This window comes from Diaporthe citri (assembly GCF_014595645.1).
Source record: "Diaporthe citri strain NFHF-8-4 chromosome Unknown scaffold_1, whole genome shotgun sequence".
Lineage (NCBI taxonomy): Eukaryota > Fungi > Ascomycota > Sordariomycetes > Diaporthales > Diaporthaceae > Diaporthe > Diaporthe citri.
Window position 1 is genome coordinate 6,615,078 of NW_025064846.1, and position 16,603 is coordinate 6,631,680.

The window sequence follows — 16,603 nt, forward strand, 5'->3', positions numbered from 1 at the left end:
CGGTTATAGGCTGTAAAACCTCCCTCTGGCTATAGACTATCTAGGGGTGGTTACGTGCTGCTACATGTAACCCTTGCTTGCCGGTGCTTTAGTGCTAATTGCCCATAGTGCCTATCATGACCAGTGCTGCTGTCCCCCTATGGCATATTCATAACTATAAATATAAAATATAATATAAATATAAATATAAATATAAATATAAATATAAATATAAATATAAATATAAATATAAATATAAATATAAATATAAATATAAATATAAATATAAATATAAATATAAATATAAATATAAATATAAATATAAATATAAATATAAATATAAATATAAATATAAATATAAATATAAATATAAATATAAATATAAATATAAATATAAATATAAATATAAATATAAATATAAATATAAATATAAATATAAAGAAATATAATTATATTATATTATTTTAAATTTACTTTTTTATTATAAGTAATTAAAAATGCTTTAAAGTATAAAGAAGCAATTAAAAATAAAGGGTAAAAAAGGAGTTTTAAGATTTCTTTATTAATGAAATATAAATAAATATATTAAGTTATATGTAAATTTATATATTAACTTAAAGATGCTAAGGAATATGTTAAAAAACTAAGCAAACAGCAAATAAACCAATAAATAATTAATTTAAAAGAAAACACAATATGGCTGAAGCTAAAGAAATTATTAAATAGGAAAATTGCCTGTACATTTAAGCTGGGTTTAAAATTCACCCCACATTTCATATACTATAGTAGGGCCATCAGAGATTCCAGAGATTATATATCATATTACCTAGGTACATTGCAAGGAGCTACTTAGATAAAACTCTCACAAACTGTCTTCCTTAATCTTCAAGTCTAGTCTCAGTTGCTATACAAATTCTCCTCAACGGAGACTCTTTTTCTTTGTTTAAGAAAGCAACCCATTGGCGCTTGTTGGTGCAGAAGCGTTTGAGACTGGAAGTTGCGACAAGACTTAAACAGCCTTGTGAGAGGGAAGGTAGAAAATTACCGTCTATGATCCGAGTCAGTGAATGACTCGCAAGTTGACACACTGAGTGTGACAAACCTTGTAAATTGCTTCTTGTAAACCTGCATGTTGCGTGACAACTTGGCTGGAAAAGACAGATGACCGGGAATAAAAGTGTGAGGACGCGTGACTGTCATAGCGACGTGAGTGTCTACAAGGGGCAACCACACCTTATATACTAGGTCAAAATATCAACAATATGAAGAAATAGCTTGGTTTCACCTTTTGATTCGGCACAGATCTTGGTTCTTTCCATCCCAAAAAAGCCTCTCGACTGGCAACTGAAGTACTGCAACCCAGTGCACTTTTGTTTTTTCTGACAATTCGGCGCCAACCTGTTCTCACATTTCCGGAGGGCCATGGATTGCCAAGTTGACGAAAATGAAGGTAGGATATGTTAGTGTATAACTTGATAAGGCATGATTGGATATTGATCCAGAGAACGATACTCTGATTGCGAATCGAGCGATCAAATTGCACTTCCCATGCTTGACATCCCTGCGAGCTGCAATCCGTAGTTATACCAAGCTTGGTGCCCCGGGGCGCACGGGCACAACACCCGGTCCTTTATAGACTACCTTGACGCACCTTTCTGACTCGCGACTGCTCGGCAGACATGGGAACGAGCGGGGAGAGGGATGAACCGCGTGTCTGGCCGGGGTGGTCATAGGAACAGCCCAAGCCCACTTCCCGAGAGCGACCTTTCCATGCGAGTCGTATCAGAACCTGTTCCTGCCAATACAGATGGTTACATTCAGTGGAGTTCCATCTATCCTACGCAAGATGAGCGAGTTTGATGGTCCAGACCGGCAGTGATCAGCACTGGGCATAGAGTTTCTACCACCACAGCAAATATGTTGGGCCGCTGCTTGCTTCTCCGACCAGGCAAACTTTCCCTCTCCTTCGCTCTCTCACATCTATGTCATTGGTAGTGTCTCCACGCGTTCGCGAAGAAAACATCAACTTCGCATAAGCCTGGCCGGTTCCCGCTTCATTCCTCTTCTCTTATGTGACGGCCGTTCGGGAACAGCATGTCATGTCTCTTTTCGCACTGATCGGTGCTGTTGATAATCTGGACGAGCCAACGCCTCTGATAAACCGCCGGACCACTATTTTCGGTCTAGTAATCACGTCTCTAGTAATAACCTCAAACCCGACACAAACCCCAGAAAGAAATGCTGACCCTTGGTTTAGATTGTCACCTCATTTTGTGTCAGCTTGCGGCTATATGTGAGGTTTTTTGTAACACGATGCCCTGGTTGGGACGACATTCTCGTAATATCACTGATCGTGGGTATATTCTGCACGGGAACCTGCGGTCGTTTGTCTCCTGCTAAACAGCCAGCAGATCACAACGTGGATAACTAATGTGGGATCATGCATTCGTGAGTGGCCTAGGTAGTGCCCGCGGATTGCAACTTCTGGACCAACGGTTACTAATGAAATGAGTCCAAAGTGACGAATAATGGGCTGGGGAAACACTTCGTCCTCCTGGGTCCGGATGGAATGACAGCTTTCGTCAAGGTATGGAACATATTCCCATGCAAACTTGCACTCAGTACATCCGCCTCGCTGTGACACTCCTGACGGCAGTATAGTCGTGTGGAGTGCTAACTTCTTTATTATGCTTCACTTACAGACGTTCTGGTGGTGCAATGGTTGCTACAACATGGCTTTGGCTTTGGTCAAGCTTTCACTACTCTTCCAGTATCTTCGCCTCCTCGACGAAAATCCAGAAACGAAGCAACCGAAAACCAGAATCGCTATAATCTTCCTTATTGTAGTCACCTCGATCTGGGGCGTCGTCTATTCAATCCTAGCCTGGGTTCCTTGCATCCCCGTGGAAGGTCACTGGCATTTCGACGAAACTGCGACGCGGTATGGATATGGGAGCGACGAAGTCGGCCCCTTTGTTGCCACATGTACGTTTATGTCTGTGCCTAACTTTAGGCTTCTTGTTATATCCTGCAGACCTGTGGAATCTGGTTTCGCGACAGATGGCTAACATACCAAGATATCATCCACGGTGCTTGCAACATGCTTATTGACATCGCCGTACTTGCCATTCCCGTCTTTTCGAGATCGATGTGGGTGACAGCCGATGAGCAGCTGAAATCACGAATAGCTATGATCGGTCTCTACATTCTGGGTGGCCTGTGAGTTGACTACCTGCCTAACCCATCTGTCCCCTTGATATAGAAGGTAATGCCATTGCTGATACCTCTGTCTAGCTCTGTCATCTGCTCCGTTATCCGATTCATAATTATTGTACACACCCGCGCGACGACGTCCCCTACATTCGATCCCTCATGGTACGGTGCATCTACTTGCATTCTGTCGATTCTGGAAGTCGACCTCGCGACAATTGTGGCTTCTCTTCCTGTATTTTGGCCGCACTTGCGACGTAACATCGACAAAATCATGATCACTCGCGAAGTGGAAGTGAAAGTGACGCACGAACCGCGGGCTTTCACTCAGATCGAAGACGAGGGTGGCAAAGACGGGAAGCGGAGCCGCGCCAACGATGGGTACACCTGCGATCCCGCTACCATCCTGCCCTGGGAGAACCAAGCAAAGAGTCAATCTTCTACGAATGCCTCCGAGACGATTGCGCTGCAAGAAATGCGCCGCAGCTATAGCAACAAGCGGGTGAACACCGTGAGGCTTTTCAACCCTCACAACTCGTCTCACTCTCGCTCTTACTCGAATCCGATCACCTCGCAGCAGCTTAGCAGAGATAGCAAGGAGGTTCTTCTGAGGTGATCATGATATTTCTAGGGGCAAGATAATTTTGCTTGCATGTGTCGACCATCAACATAGATCCAGACATGTCCTGCGATTTAGCCAATAAGTGGCTTGCTCATCATTGCAATGATGAAATCTACCAAAGCTGAAAGTCCTGATAATTTGGGGGAGCACCCTAGGACAATCATTTAAACTCTTGCGATCGAGAGAACTATTTAAGTATGCGTCGTCCGACATTGACTCGGTTTACAAAATTTGAGTCGAGCTTCGCTTTGATGCTTTCAACTTCGCATATGCCAAACTGATTTACTGCAGACTTGTAGCCTCACACTCGCAATACGATATGATATCTCATATATTGTGTGGAGAACTATCTAGGTGTATAGGACCTCTGCGTTTCATCTCAATTCTGAAGAGAATGGAGATCCCGGTCGCCAGACAGTAGTGCTGTAGAGTAGTTCTGCAACACTGTGCGATACTAGCCCGAAGCCCTGCAACACCCACGTCCAAAGCTGCTTGTAGTCATCCACGTCAATTGTTATCTGCGAGTGGGTTGCGTCTATCATTGATCCATGTTCTATTACTCGGTCTTCGGCATAAAAGCTGGCCGACACATATTTGCTCTCCCATGTCTCCTCAACAGCTTAGAAGGGCCCATTCTATCCTCATTCTCTCCCGGCCTTGTGAAAATTGATGCGAAAATGGAACGGTGGCATACTCGCTTGATCAGGGTATTCCGTATCTACAGGAAGGAACTCAAGTGACTTGATATAAACTCCTGTAAACTCTTCGAACTCCCCCAACATCTTACTAACTCCAATGCAGAATGGTGCCTCCCTTAACAACAGACTGAATGCCTCTTTCTCTTGTGGAGACTTAGTCTCCCTGTTGAGAACTAGATTAGTAAGTATATCTTTATCCACTAATGTGTAAACAAACTGGAACAGTCTGTCGCGAAGCTCCTTTTCTATCACAATATAGTATATGATAGCACTGAGATCGTGGGCTGCCCTCCTTAGATGGAAAACCCAGAGCGCGAGTATGATGTCGCGTAGCGATAGCTTCTCGTGCCAGGGGCTTTCATCATTTTTCTTATTGCAGGCTTGTGTAACAGCTAAGGTGTTGCCGGCAGTTGTTCTAACGTCGAAGTAGATAAGCTTATCGATCACTAGTCGACCTGGAGGCGGCGCAGTAATGCGGATGGCATGAAGCTGGGATACCTCGACGTCTGGGTATATGTCTCCCACAATAGCACGACGTATCTCCTGATCCGTATCATCATCGTAAACACCATACCCCCAGTCCTCCAACTTTTGGATCTTTTTAAATGGAATTGGCGGATCTGGGGGCATAATGGCTATGTCCGTAGGGGCAGCAGGGTGGTCCCAAGGTTCCACCCTACGGCCCATTATTTTGTTTCGTTCATCAAGTAGCTCGCCCCAGAGGGGAATGAATCCATTCCTTGCGTACATACTCGACAGTATCTTTTCCACTTCTGTCGGGTCCATAGTGAGTTTGCCTGTAGGGTCCCGAAATATATTATCATATGGCGGACCCATTTCACCCGGCTCTAAAAGGATTGTCAATGGGCAAGTGATGTTATATTCTTCCATGCAAGTAGTCAGCCTTACCCAAACTGATATGTAGATATATGATATTTTAACTCGAGTTGGACATGCAACTTACGCGCTGGTAATGTCCCACCTATTATCAACCTATAGAATAACTCAAGGCCCTGGTCAATAACTCGGTTTCCTGACACCTTCAACCCAAGATTAGTCAGAACACTCGTATTAATATAATATAAGCATAAGTAAGGGAGGCATGGGGTGGGGGCTAATAGAGATGCATATTATTTATGCTAGTACAAACATTCTCGTGCAACCATATCATAGGTATGAAGATCAAATCAGTGTTTCGATTAAGCCCTGCCCAAGGTGCTCCAAAGTTCCTTCGGACTGGGGCTTCAGGGAGCACACTTCCGTTCTGATCACGATCATAATCATCTGTTTTCTTGGTCCCGTAGATGTCCCGGATAAACTCGCGCATGTAACCAAACTCAGTATCATCCAACACCTCTTCGTTCAAGTAGAGCGTCTCCCACTCTTTTGTCGTTCGGTCCACACGCCAGGAGTGGATAAAGCCAACGAACTCCTCCCGCCCCCCTGTTTGTGTTAGGAACATCTCCCCATAGTATCCAAACCGGCCCCGCTGGTCTGCATCTGTATGGACTTGTAGCGACATGCGCAGAGTGGCCCTAGTCTTATTCCGATGGAGTAGTATATCTGATGTTCCTCGTGCCTCAGCGAGGACTGTGCACCTGTGATCCGTCCGAATCGGTGGCCTGCCAGATGTCCTGGGAAAACCACCATCTACAGACACATATGGGCCATGTAGGTCTTGTGGTGGTAGCAATGTAGCATCAGCAGTGACATGGTTTTGCAGGCCACCTCGGCAAGCAGGCGGGCAGTAGCAGCCCTTGAAGTCATTCCTAAGCCGCCGAAGTTGGTCCTTGAGTCGACGTTGGCGAAGGAATAGGGACCACTTATCATTGCCCATTTGAGCTAGGTTCTGCCGAAGTATAGTCATACTCAGATACAGCGAAACTTTTAGTAGGGCTATTGAATAATAGAGAGAGAAATAGCTGTTTTCGTAGTGTGATGTATTATGTTGCCTGAGGAGAAGAGTTTCACATGAGTGAATGAAAAATGTCTAGGTTTTAGAAATAAAGAATATAGATTAAAGAACCCAAGTTTGTTCTTGGGCAACTACATGGTGTTGCCGGATGCAGTATCAATGGGATGTGGGATGCAGTTTGCTTACATAAACGGCCAACTCAGCCACCACAATACGCCCTCTGGGCATCTTCTTCTATAGCGCCCAGGGCCTTTTGAAAGTCCTCCTATTTGCGTAGAGAGACAGGTCCCACTCAGATTAAATTAAAGTATTTGAAGCCAGCTGCCATGTCTCTGAGCCCTCTGGTAACAATAGTGATCCCTCTTATAATCCCAGCTGCAGAGCTGTAAAGGCAAGTGTGCGTAAGCAATCTACTCACACTAGAGGTGGCTGTGTTAAGAGGCAAAAGGTGGAGGTTAAATTAGAAGATAATCAGTGCAATGAGAAAGCAGCTGCTCATAGTATAACAGTTAGTTTTACCTTAGTGGGCAAGCGGAGCTTGGAATGAAGCTTATATTAGAGACTTAGACTGACACCAAAACTAAGATCAAGGCCAAACCTTCCAGTGACACTATCATGGTTTACGGAGTGGCAGATGGAATCAACGGCACAAACAGCGCAAGGAGTCATGAGTATGCCCATGGCCAGGAACTCCATTCCCCAACGCTGGTGTAGCCCATCTCATAGGCCCCATCCATTGTCACAGCAGTCTACCAGCCGACACAGGCGTGGGCAAGATAATCTGATCTCAGCTCCATCATCCACAGCAAAATTCTTCATTCTATCGGTGGTAATGGTGTTGTTGCCTTTGGACAAGAGCAGAGCCCACACTAGCTGGCTGCTTGGCAGGTGCCCTAGACCCCTCAGCTGCAGGTGCAGCAGATGTCCCCAGACCACTGAAACTTGCACCATGAGGATCCGGATGATAGTGATAGTAGAGTATTCTCAGCTTATTTTGGTGTGGCATTGTCAGATAGCTAAAGGGTGGAAAGGTGTGTAGTATGTTGATGTATGAGGACGTATCCACAGTTCAGCAGGCTAAGATGTTAGGTGCCAAGTAAGAGGAGACAAAAGGCTCTAGGGAGGCAAACAAAACTTTACCACTTGCTGTCTTAGATATAATTACGGTAGCCGAACTGGACCTGAATATGCTCAGTGAAAGCTTTGTGGGTCTTTTAGCTATCAAGAAGAGGTCAGCCAAGACATGGTTGCCTAGTTAGAGACATCACGGAAGCACAACACTCAAGGGTTTGGGTCAGAAGCCCTGGACCTAGTCACCAAAAATAGGCAGTCACCATTTTCCACGCCGTCCCCTTTTCGCACCAACGATCAGCTCGCCATGAGTTCCACATCATCGATGATTGAATGGACGGCATGTTCTGCCAATCCTGTCAGCACCATCACAGGCGACGACGTTTCTGAGGATGTCACTGTCTCAATGAGGTATCATGGCAGACTCTTTGTTATTGAATTGTCGGTTTCCCACTTTCGCAACTCTCCAGCCGCTCTCAACCAGTATTTGAAGTACATTGCTTCAATTCTTCCAGACAGTGATGGGGAGGTTGATGGCATTGCTGACACAGAGGCGTTCGAATGGCTGGCAAACATATTCGAGCCCATTTTCTCACAGCTTGCACCCGACTTACCACCTTCTTTTGACCCCCGCAAGATTTCTGGCGGCATATCCAGGCCGCTCCTCTCCGAATACCTATTTCCAGAAACTTTTGGCTGCAGACTGGATGCCCAAGACAACAAATTCATCCCAGTCCACGTCGACAATGAAGGTAGCCTTGTCAAACCGCGATCGTTCCTCGATGGCGACCTTCTGGATGAACTTGAGACTTGGACGCGCTTCTATGACCCTTTAGAGCTTGAGGTCGTTTTCCAGCGCCCTGAGCAGGCGCTTTATATGATTCCGGAGTTGGTACTCGCAGACCTAGACAAATCCGGGCACAAGACGTTGTGCTTCTTCAAGCACTTCGGGCTCGCGTCGGAAAACCCAATGACGCATGAGCTTGCCGTGCATCAGAAAGTGCACGACGCAAAGCTGGGCCCAGACGTGCGGGTGAGCCGGCTGCAGGGGATTGTTCATCTTCAGGATGAGGATGCTACGTTGGGCTTGCTTCTCTCTCTGGTAGACCATGAAGACGGAATGACGCTGCAATCTGCCCTCTACGACGATCCTCCTCGGCATCTGAGAGAGCGTTGGGCGAGGCAGGTCAGCCACACGGTCGAGGAGCTTCACAAGGCGGGAGCCGTTTGGGGAGACGCCAAAGCTGACAATGTGCTCATTGACAAGAATAGCGATGCGTGGGTCATTGATTTCGAGGGCGGGTATACTAGAAGTTGGGTTGATAAGGACAAGGCTGGGACAAAAGAGGGAGATTTGCAGGGGCTGGGGAGAATATTGGATTTAATCTCAAGCATACCTAACGATTAACGTATTATCATCGTCTGGCCAATATCAAATCTGCTGTATATTCAAGTCGTGGCAGGCGGACTACTGTATACTACTTTATGTACGACTCCCCTACCAGCAACAGCTGCGCAATTTTTGATCTCGACCTCAGTTGCGATAAATGAAGAACACGGTCCATGAACAAATACAAAGTAATTTCAAAGAAACTTCTCCGAATTCGTTTTGTTCGAAGTGAATTTGTAACACTGGAGCCTCTTGACAGTTTACCACATTGTACATAGGTCATTGAGAATGCTCCCCACTGTCTCTCACAGCATTACAAAATGAATGTCCAGGAAGTTTGAGATGCTTCTTACAGATTTTCTGAATATATAGAAAGGACACTATTCTGGGACTGGTCACAAAAACTGGCACAAGCTCGAATAAGACGGACTGGTTGGATGCCTCGAAACGGTTTTGGTACGGATTGGTATGGTTTGTAGAAGCAGACCATAAAGCTAGATGGGTTTTGCGTACCGTGTGTGAAACTATGTTTGAGTCTTCCTTTGCCTTGAAATCAGGTCTAAAAGCTCCCATGATACCTAACGCGCTCCGTCAGTGTCAGAAGGTAGATGAGTTTGATCCTCGCCGTGCCAAGCAGACACTGTCTTTTTGACAGCTCGGGGAATAAAGACAGTTCGATCAGCCAAGACATGAGACAGCGGCCAAATCAATCAAGTTAAACGTTGAGAGGGTCTTGTAGTGTATGATCACCAGTGACATTCGTCACTCGACCCGGGACCCAAGGCCATGTGCCAACGTAGATCACGGGAAGGCAAGGCTGGCATGGCGTCTGATGTCAGTCTTGAGAGTCTTGTCAAAATGAAAGTGAATGATCAGCAACAGGCTGGGCTCACATTGGTCGGTGAGACAAGGATGACAACAGAAGAGGATCGAGGGAGTAAGAAGGCCTTCAGTGTGATCACCGTGCGGCGCGCGCGCGCGAGGAACGTTGAGGACTGTGTACATACTGCACCCAAACAGGGCTGGTTTCGGGCAATTCAGTGCTCCAAGCTAGTGTGTGTCGATCATCTCGCTGCATGTTCCCGACCCTTATCAGAATCGGGTTCCAATAGGATCAAGTCTCCGATGTCGTGCGTCGCACTGTTGTCTCTGCCCACAGACTTGCTGGACCAACAGGTGCATGTCCAAGAAGTCGCAGACAGTAGTGCGGACTGAGACTCATCACATAGCGATAGGTTCAATAGGTGTGGAATTCAGTGACGATGTTAGAGCTCCTGTTACAATTTACCCAGCCATCCTGAACGGTGCTGTCCCACAGTGAGGTGATTACACAGATTCTCTGTCGAGTTGATGAAGTGGACACCAACCAACATTTGGCATTCCAATGCCCTGCGCGAAATAAGAACAGAGCTCCACTTGAGTGAGGCATGACAGGCCATTGCACCTCGGTCTTGCCTTGCTGAGCCACGGTTACATATAACTTATTAATAAGTCGCTACTCAGTAGGCGCCCGTGCTCCAGACGAAGCACACCGAGCTCGTGTCCCCTTCAGCAATTCACAACATGCCTCAGCCTTCTTCAACTGTCTCATGCTCAAGAGGAAAGCGGGGTTGTTTGGGCACATCACAAACAATTGGCTGACTCAGGGCTGCAAGCATACGCCTGTACCGTAATGCCAGCGAGCGATCACAGTGACCTCCCTACAGTTGCTCCCTGGGGGCTTCGCAGAGTGTCCCGCGGATCTGTTTCGGCGATCTTGGCGATCCAATTGCTGTCAGCACACTGCGAGGCCGGGGTTGACTGAGTCCATGGAAGGACCGACTACGTTGGAGCTCTCCTTGCAAAAGGCAGCGCAAAAGAAATGGGACATGATAAGAGGAGAAAATGATTTGAAACGTCATCACAGAAGCCAAGATGCTCCCGCTTCCTACGTCTCGGCCGAGTCTCTCTCCCTGGGCGGAGGGGGCAAGCGAGTTCAAGTGGGTGGTGCCGCCGGCCTGCAAGAACACGCCGGGAGGACCCCCGCGGGCAAAGAAGAAAGCAGAAGCCTCGCCGGAGTATTTATTACAAACCTTAACATGGGCTGAACAGACCCGTGGGCACGACTTTCGCAAAGCAGTCGCGCAGGAACGTGCAAGGGCCCCGGGCGTGGCTGAGAAGTCGCAGGAGGTTCGCGTGGGGATGGCTCGGGTAAATGCAGGGTTGGACTTGCGAACCTGAGACAATGCGCCGTCGATCAAGATCTTCTTGCCTCGCTTCTGACCCAGGTTCTCCTTGGCAAATCCTCGGCAGGTTTTGGCGAGGTTTGACGACATCTGCTTTTTTCCCCTCGTACCTGTCTGCCGCACTGGGCCACAGAACCACGTTTCTGGGGTTTGGGGCCTGGCCACGAAGTTGCGAGTATGATGCAGAAATCGTGGCATGGTTGCAAAAGAAAGTGTGCGTGTAAGGAGTGTAATGCAGGACTCTGTCCACTGTCCTTTTTGGAAGTCAGTCCAGTCGCGTGTGGACGAGTTCATCTCATTTGGATCACCATCTCATCTCATTGAACCTTCTGACGCCGGACGACTGTGAGCGTCAACGCGTTCTCGTCCCACCAATCTAAATTACAAGCATATCTGTGTTGTGTTTTTTCCTCCAGAGAAAAACGTAGAGCGTAACGTGAAAAAAGAGAGATATTGTGACATCGGAGCAGCAGGAGCAGCAGTACAAGAAAAGACTTTCGTAGACCCATCATATCCATCATCATCAAGATGGCAGGCAACCTGGCGTGCAAAATCCGACGGCAAGCAAGAGCATAGAGAGTGGCGTAGTGAGTTAGACGGTAACGATCGGTCGGTGGCCAACCAGTCCAGTTAGGGGTATCACAAACAGTGGGCCACCATTGCGTCTGGAGGAAAAGGTACTCAAGATCTGCCATAAGCTCTCTATGCTGCGCCTTTCGAATTGCACGTCTGCTCCTGCGCGTTGCAGTCGCCGACTGTCTGGCCAGAGACCTTTCCTGAATTGACGGCGTCTGCGCACGCGTTGTTTTGAATAGCGCAGGCACGCTGGATAGCGGCGCCTTCATTAACGAAAGTGTTGCCGTTGACTGAGAAGGGCCGGTCCGGGTTGCCGGAATCCGTCACCGCGGGGGCCGAGATGCCACCGATGGCACCTCCGCTCGAGGAGGAGGAGGAGGAGGAGGAGGAAGAGGACCCGCTCTTAGCGTTGCCTTCGGACTCGTTCGCGGATGCGGTTGAGTTATTGCCTTCCGCGGCCTGTTGGGCGTTACCATTCTGTCCCTTTTGACCTTTGTTTGCTTTACCAGCGGAGGAAGAGGAGCCTGATGTTTTGGAGGGTGCAGTGGCAGATGAAGGAGTGGCACCAGCTTGTTCGGAGGCATTGGAGTCGGTGTTGGAACTGGATGAAGCGCCCTGGGAGGATTGGGAATTACCTTGTCCTTGTTGGCCTCCTTGACCGCGACCACCTTGGCCTTGTTGACCGCCTTGGCCCTGTTGTCCATTCTGGCCTTGTTGACCGTTCTGGCCCTGCTGACCGTTCTGGCCCTGTTGACCATTCTGGCCCTGGCCGCCGTTGTTGTTGCCTCCATTGTTGTTGCCGCCTCCGTTGTTGCCACCGCCGATGGTAATCTGAAACAGTTAGTTCTTGAGCTCTGCATCACTTTGAATCGCGGTTGTACTCACTCTCACACAGTCATCTTGGGCACCACTAAGAACGAATTATGTCAGCAAGACTCTCTTGGTGGGCCCCACGGAGAGATGTTAGGCATGGAATGCTTACCGCTGAGCAACAGGCATGAGGATAGGCTGGTGGTTGGAAGCACCGGCCATGGTGCAGACACGGTAGTTACCGGCTGGGAGACCACCAGTAACCGTGGCGCTCAGACCTCCGTTGCCGTTGCCCGCGTCGTTAATACCCTTGAAGAAGGCGAACTGAGAGGCATCCAGAGGCTGGTTCGGGGTGATGGAGTTACCCATGTCCTGGATGGTGACGTGAGTGTGGCCAATAACGTTGCCTCCGTTTCCGAGCTGCTGGGGAGCAGAGTAGTAGGTGTTGTCGGGGTTGGTGAAGGTACCCAGGTCCATGTTTGCGATCTGGACATTGACATCGAAGTCCTCGTTGGGCTGCGGCTCCTTGCCAGGCACAGGGCTTGTGATGATGGTCGAGGCCATGTTGTTCTGCGCTGGGATCTCTCCCATGGGAATACCGTTGCAGGATCCCTGCTTGTTCTGAAGACCATTGGTCAGGGTCTTGCCGGAGCAGAAGTTGATGAAGTTGTTGTCATCCGTGATGGAGGCGGCCTGGCCCTCTTCGGCACCTGCTTCCTGTCCATCTGATGCCGAGCCATCTTGGACGGCATCGGCCTGCAGACACTGAGCACCGTCTGTGGGAAAGTCAGTTAAACATATTCCTGGAGCAAAGAGATACCGCTCGTAACAGGGAATAAATCGTAGTCATCACATACTGTTTCCACCGTTGTTGTTGTTGTTGTTGTCTGGCTTGAGTGTTAGCGATTGTTGATGTTGGAGCCCAGTCCAAGGCCTAATATCTCTCTTCTCAACCCAAAGAGGAGGAAATATGAAGACACTTACTGTTGCCGCCGTTCTGACCGTTCTGGTCATCCTGGCCGTTCTGACCCTGCTGTCCATTCTGGTCTTGTTGTCCATTCTGGCCTTGCTGTCCCTGTTGACCTTGCTGGCCCTGCTGGCCCTGTTGTCCCTGCCCTCCTTGTTGTCCTTGACCCTGACCCTGGCCTTGGCCCTGTCCGCCGCCGAAGCCGCCGCCGCCACCGCCGAAGCCGCCACCGCCGAAGCCGCCACCTCCGAAACCACCGCCACCAAATTGCCTCGAGACCAGGAGGCCGTCCTGGTGCCGGTGGATGGCAGACGCCTCGACGGCGGCAGAGAAGCCCATGAGGGCGAAGACGAGGGTGTTGAGTTGCATGTTGGGTGAGAGAATTAAGGTGTGCTCGTTAGTCGGTATCTGTGAGGCTGAAGAAATGAAGCCGTCGTCCTAGACGATGGTTGGTACCAGACCAAAAAGTAATGTGGGGGTTGACGCGTGCGCGTGGGTGAAAGGAATGACGACGAGGTTTACAACAGAAAACCTCGTTACATCCGACGAAGAGAGCGAACGAATGTAAAAAATACACAACCAGCGCGCGACGACACGAAGTAGATGAGACGACAGGTCGAACAGATAAAGAGCGTAGAAGACTGTGGGCGAGGAAGCGAGGGGGGAATTCAGATATAGCTGTGGGCGAGCCAAGACCGGCCGCTTTATATTCAGATGCTTGACTGGTTTCGCTTGTCCCCATCGCCAAGAAGTCGCGCTGCCGGGGTGTGTTTAAGTGGGCAGGTGGACACCCTCGCGGGCCTCTCTGTCTTGCTCGCTCGCGATGGCGGCCGTGGGAGGGCGCACATTGGGAAAGGAGGCGAGCCGCCTTGCAGGAGGAGAGCCCCACGGTCAGGGAGCGAGACGCAGGGGTCGAGGACTAGCCGGGTATTTTGTTCCAACAGGGCTGCATCCCTGCCGCAACTTTTTAAGGTTAAATCAGGCTTCTGCGCTTCCCGTGTGTATACAGTCCCACCCTGGGCGCGCCAGGACACAGGGCAGTGGGTACATGATGTTCCCCTTGGGTCCCCTTGGGATAGGAGTGCATCAAGGGGATCAAGGAGCGCCGCAGAGGCAAGGGCATGACCGCAGTCGCCCCCCCTGTCCCATGACGAGAGGAAATGCGACGGCAGGGAACAGACCCAGGCACTAGGCACGGTGGCAGAGGATGCGAGACGGGGTGGAGATGATGGACAGGGCTGAAGGGGCAGAGCAGCAATGATGAGCACAATGATGCCCATCTTAAGTCGATCTTGGCACGGGCCGTTGTACCGTCTCAAGTACCAGCGCAGCCAGCGAGCCAGCGAGCCAGCCGGGCTGGACCCCGGCACGAGGGGCCCTGATACGGATGGCAGCCATCTCGTCTGTTTTGCTGGGCGGGGAGCTGTTCGGAGAGGGTAGCGAGCAGCCGGGATTGCCCCCAGAGCATCTCAGGCACGGCCAGTCCGGACGATCTCGACGGCGCAGCCTGATAGGCTGCAGCGAGGCGTTAAGCCCAGCCTGGACGTGTCTGATAATTTGGGGACTGGATGCAAGGCAGCGTGTCTGAACTCGCGGAGGCTGGTTCAGGACGAAGAGACTACGGACGACGGCGCAGGTTGGGGTGGAGTTCGTCGAGGAGGTGCCCTCGACGTTGATGCGGCTCAAATTGTCAGAGGTTATTAACTGGGCCCCTGGCTAGCGGGCTGTGGCAGCGGGGCCAGGGCGCCACGGGCGGTGGTGATTGGCCCACGGCCGGCGATCAGGCGCGCTGGGTTTCGGATGTCTTTCATCCCAGGGGCCGATGAGGCGAAACCACGCCTCAGATGTTCCCGCCGACCAAGCGCTCTGCCTGCGCTCTTGCCTGCGCAGTTCGCACCTCGGCTTGGCACCGCAGCCGTGAGCCGCAGGGGGCACAGAAGGGGGAGATGCCGCCGCGCCGAACCTCGTTCTGCGCCTGGCCGGTACGGGGCCCACCCCTCCTCTCTGTCGCTATCTCTGTCCCTCGGTCTGTCTGACTGTCCGACTGTCGACGCAGTAAATGCCCGCCAGCCTGCCCGGCGACTACAGCTCAGAGTACAACAGGTACCACCCCTCCACAGCGCTTGTGTGCGGCGCTACGTGTACCACCATTGTTTTTGGGATTGTGGCTTCGTATCCAACCACCGCCAGAAGGTAGTATTACTGTGGTAAGCATCCCGTGGGACATGGTGTGTCCCTACCATCGCGAGCAAGTTGGCCCACTGGGTACTTTGTCGCTACCTCGCCGCCCCTGCGACGATCGAAGTTTACTGACTCTCTGGCACCAGCGCTATAGAAGCGTCGCCGTTTAGTCCAGAGATGATTCCCCCAAGGGTGCAGCGCCTGACAGAGGAGATCATGTTTGTGTCGGGACCGTAAATTACGGGGTGGTGGCTGAATACGGTTTGCAATGGAGAGGAGTCGACGATAGCGTCAAACCACGACCACGGCGCGTGCCTGCTCACTAATCATCCACCAAGAACATCCCAAGTCCCTCTCGTGCATGGTTATACCGGCGTTTGTGTGCAAGTGTGTGAGTGTGTGTGGGTGTGTGGGTGTGTCGGCCAGATCCCGAATTTTACCCTCCAGCGGCAGCGCCAATACCATCGGACAATCTGTCATCTTGTCTTTGTCTCGTCCACCCAGCGTTCGGCCGACCTCGTTGCATCTCGGCACCAAATCTCCAGCTTCAACAGTTTGATCGGTTAAGCACCTTCGCCTTGGCCTCGCTTTAGGCAGCGGGACAAGCCACTCCACATGCCGGGAACAAAACAAGCGAACAACCCACCCTCTCCGCCGTTCTTCGACGGTCGAGTCTCAACCAGGTGGAGCCGATGATCGCAATGTCAAAAAAACATCTTCATTCCGTGGTAAAACCCAACACGCGCATCTCGCCAACTGTTTCTGTGGCAATAGTCGAGACTGCGCTGATGAGCTCGATGTCGGACGAGCCCTGTAGACGAGCCAGACGAGACGAGGAACCTTCTCTAGAGGAGGGCGCCCAAGGCGTCGAGTCGCGAAGAGTCGCCCTTCTCGAGACCCAAAACACCTTGGCTGTTTGACTGCCCCTGCTGCGAGGACGCAGAGTAGGATTGGTCGGC

At 50.2% G+C, this 16,603-nt stretch overlaps 3 protein-coding genes across 3 annotated transcripts; 2 read left to right on the forward strand and 1 right to left on the reverse strand.

The window, feature by feature from the left end:
- Positions 1-3,463: 3,463 nt before the first annotated feature.
- INS49_001756 (uncharacterized protein) lies at positions 3,464-3,805 on the forward strand (the record flags this gene model as incomplete). The annotated part of the gene is made up of 1 exon (XM_043162577.1): positions 3,464-3,805. The coding sequence occupies one exon, from the start codon at positions 3,464-3,466 to the stop codon at positions 3,803-3,805; it is 342 nt and encodes a 113-aa protein (XP_043031083.1).
- Positions 3,806-7,802: 3,997 nt separating this feature from the next.
- INS49_001757 (uncharacterized protein) lies at positions 7,803-8,903 on the forward strand (the record flags this gene model as incomplete). Its single annotated transcript, XM_043162578.1, has 1 exon — positions 7,803-8,903. One exon carries the CDS (start codon positions 7,803-7,805, stop codon positions 8,901-8,903), a length of 1,101 nt encoding a protein of 366 aa, XP_043031084.1.
- A 2,909-nt stretch (positions 8,904-11,812) lies between these two features.
- INS49_001758 (uncharacterized protein) lies at positions 11,813-13,832 on the reverse strand (the record flags this gene model as incomplete). Its single annotated transcript, XM_043162579.1, has 5 exons — positions 11,813-12,517; positions 12,572-12,596; positions 12,669-13,272; positions 13,354-13,383; positions 13,481-13,832. The coding sequence occupies 5 exons, from the start codon at positions 13,830-13,832 to the stop codon at positions 11,813-11,815; spliced, it is 1,716 nt and encodes a 571-aa protein (XP_043031085.1).
- Positions 13,833-16,603: the final 2,771 nt, after the last annotated feature.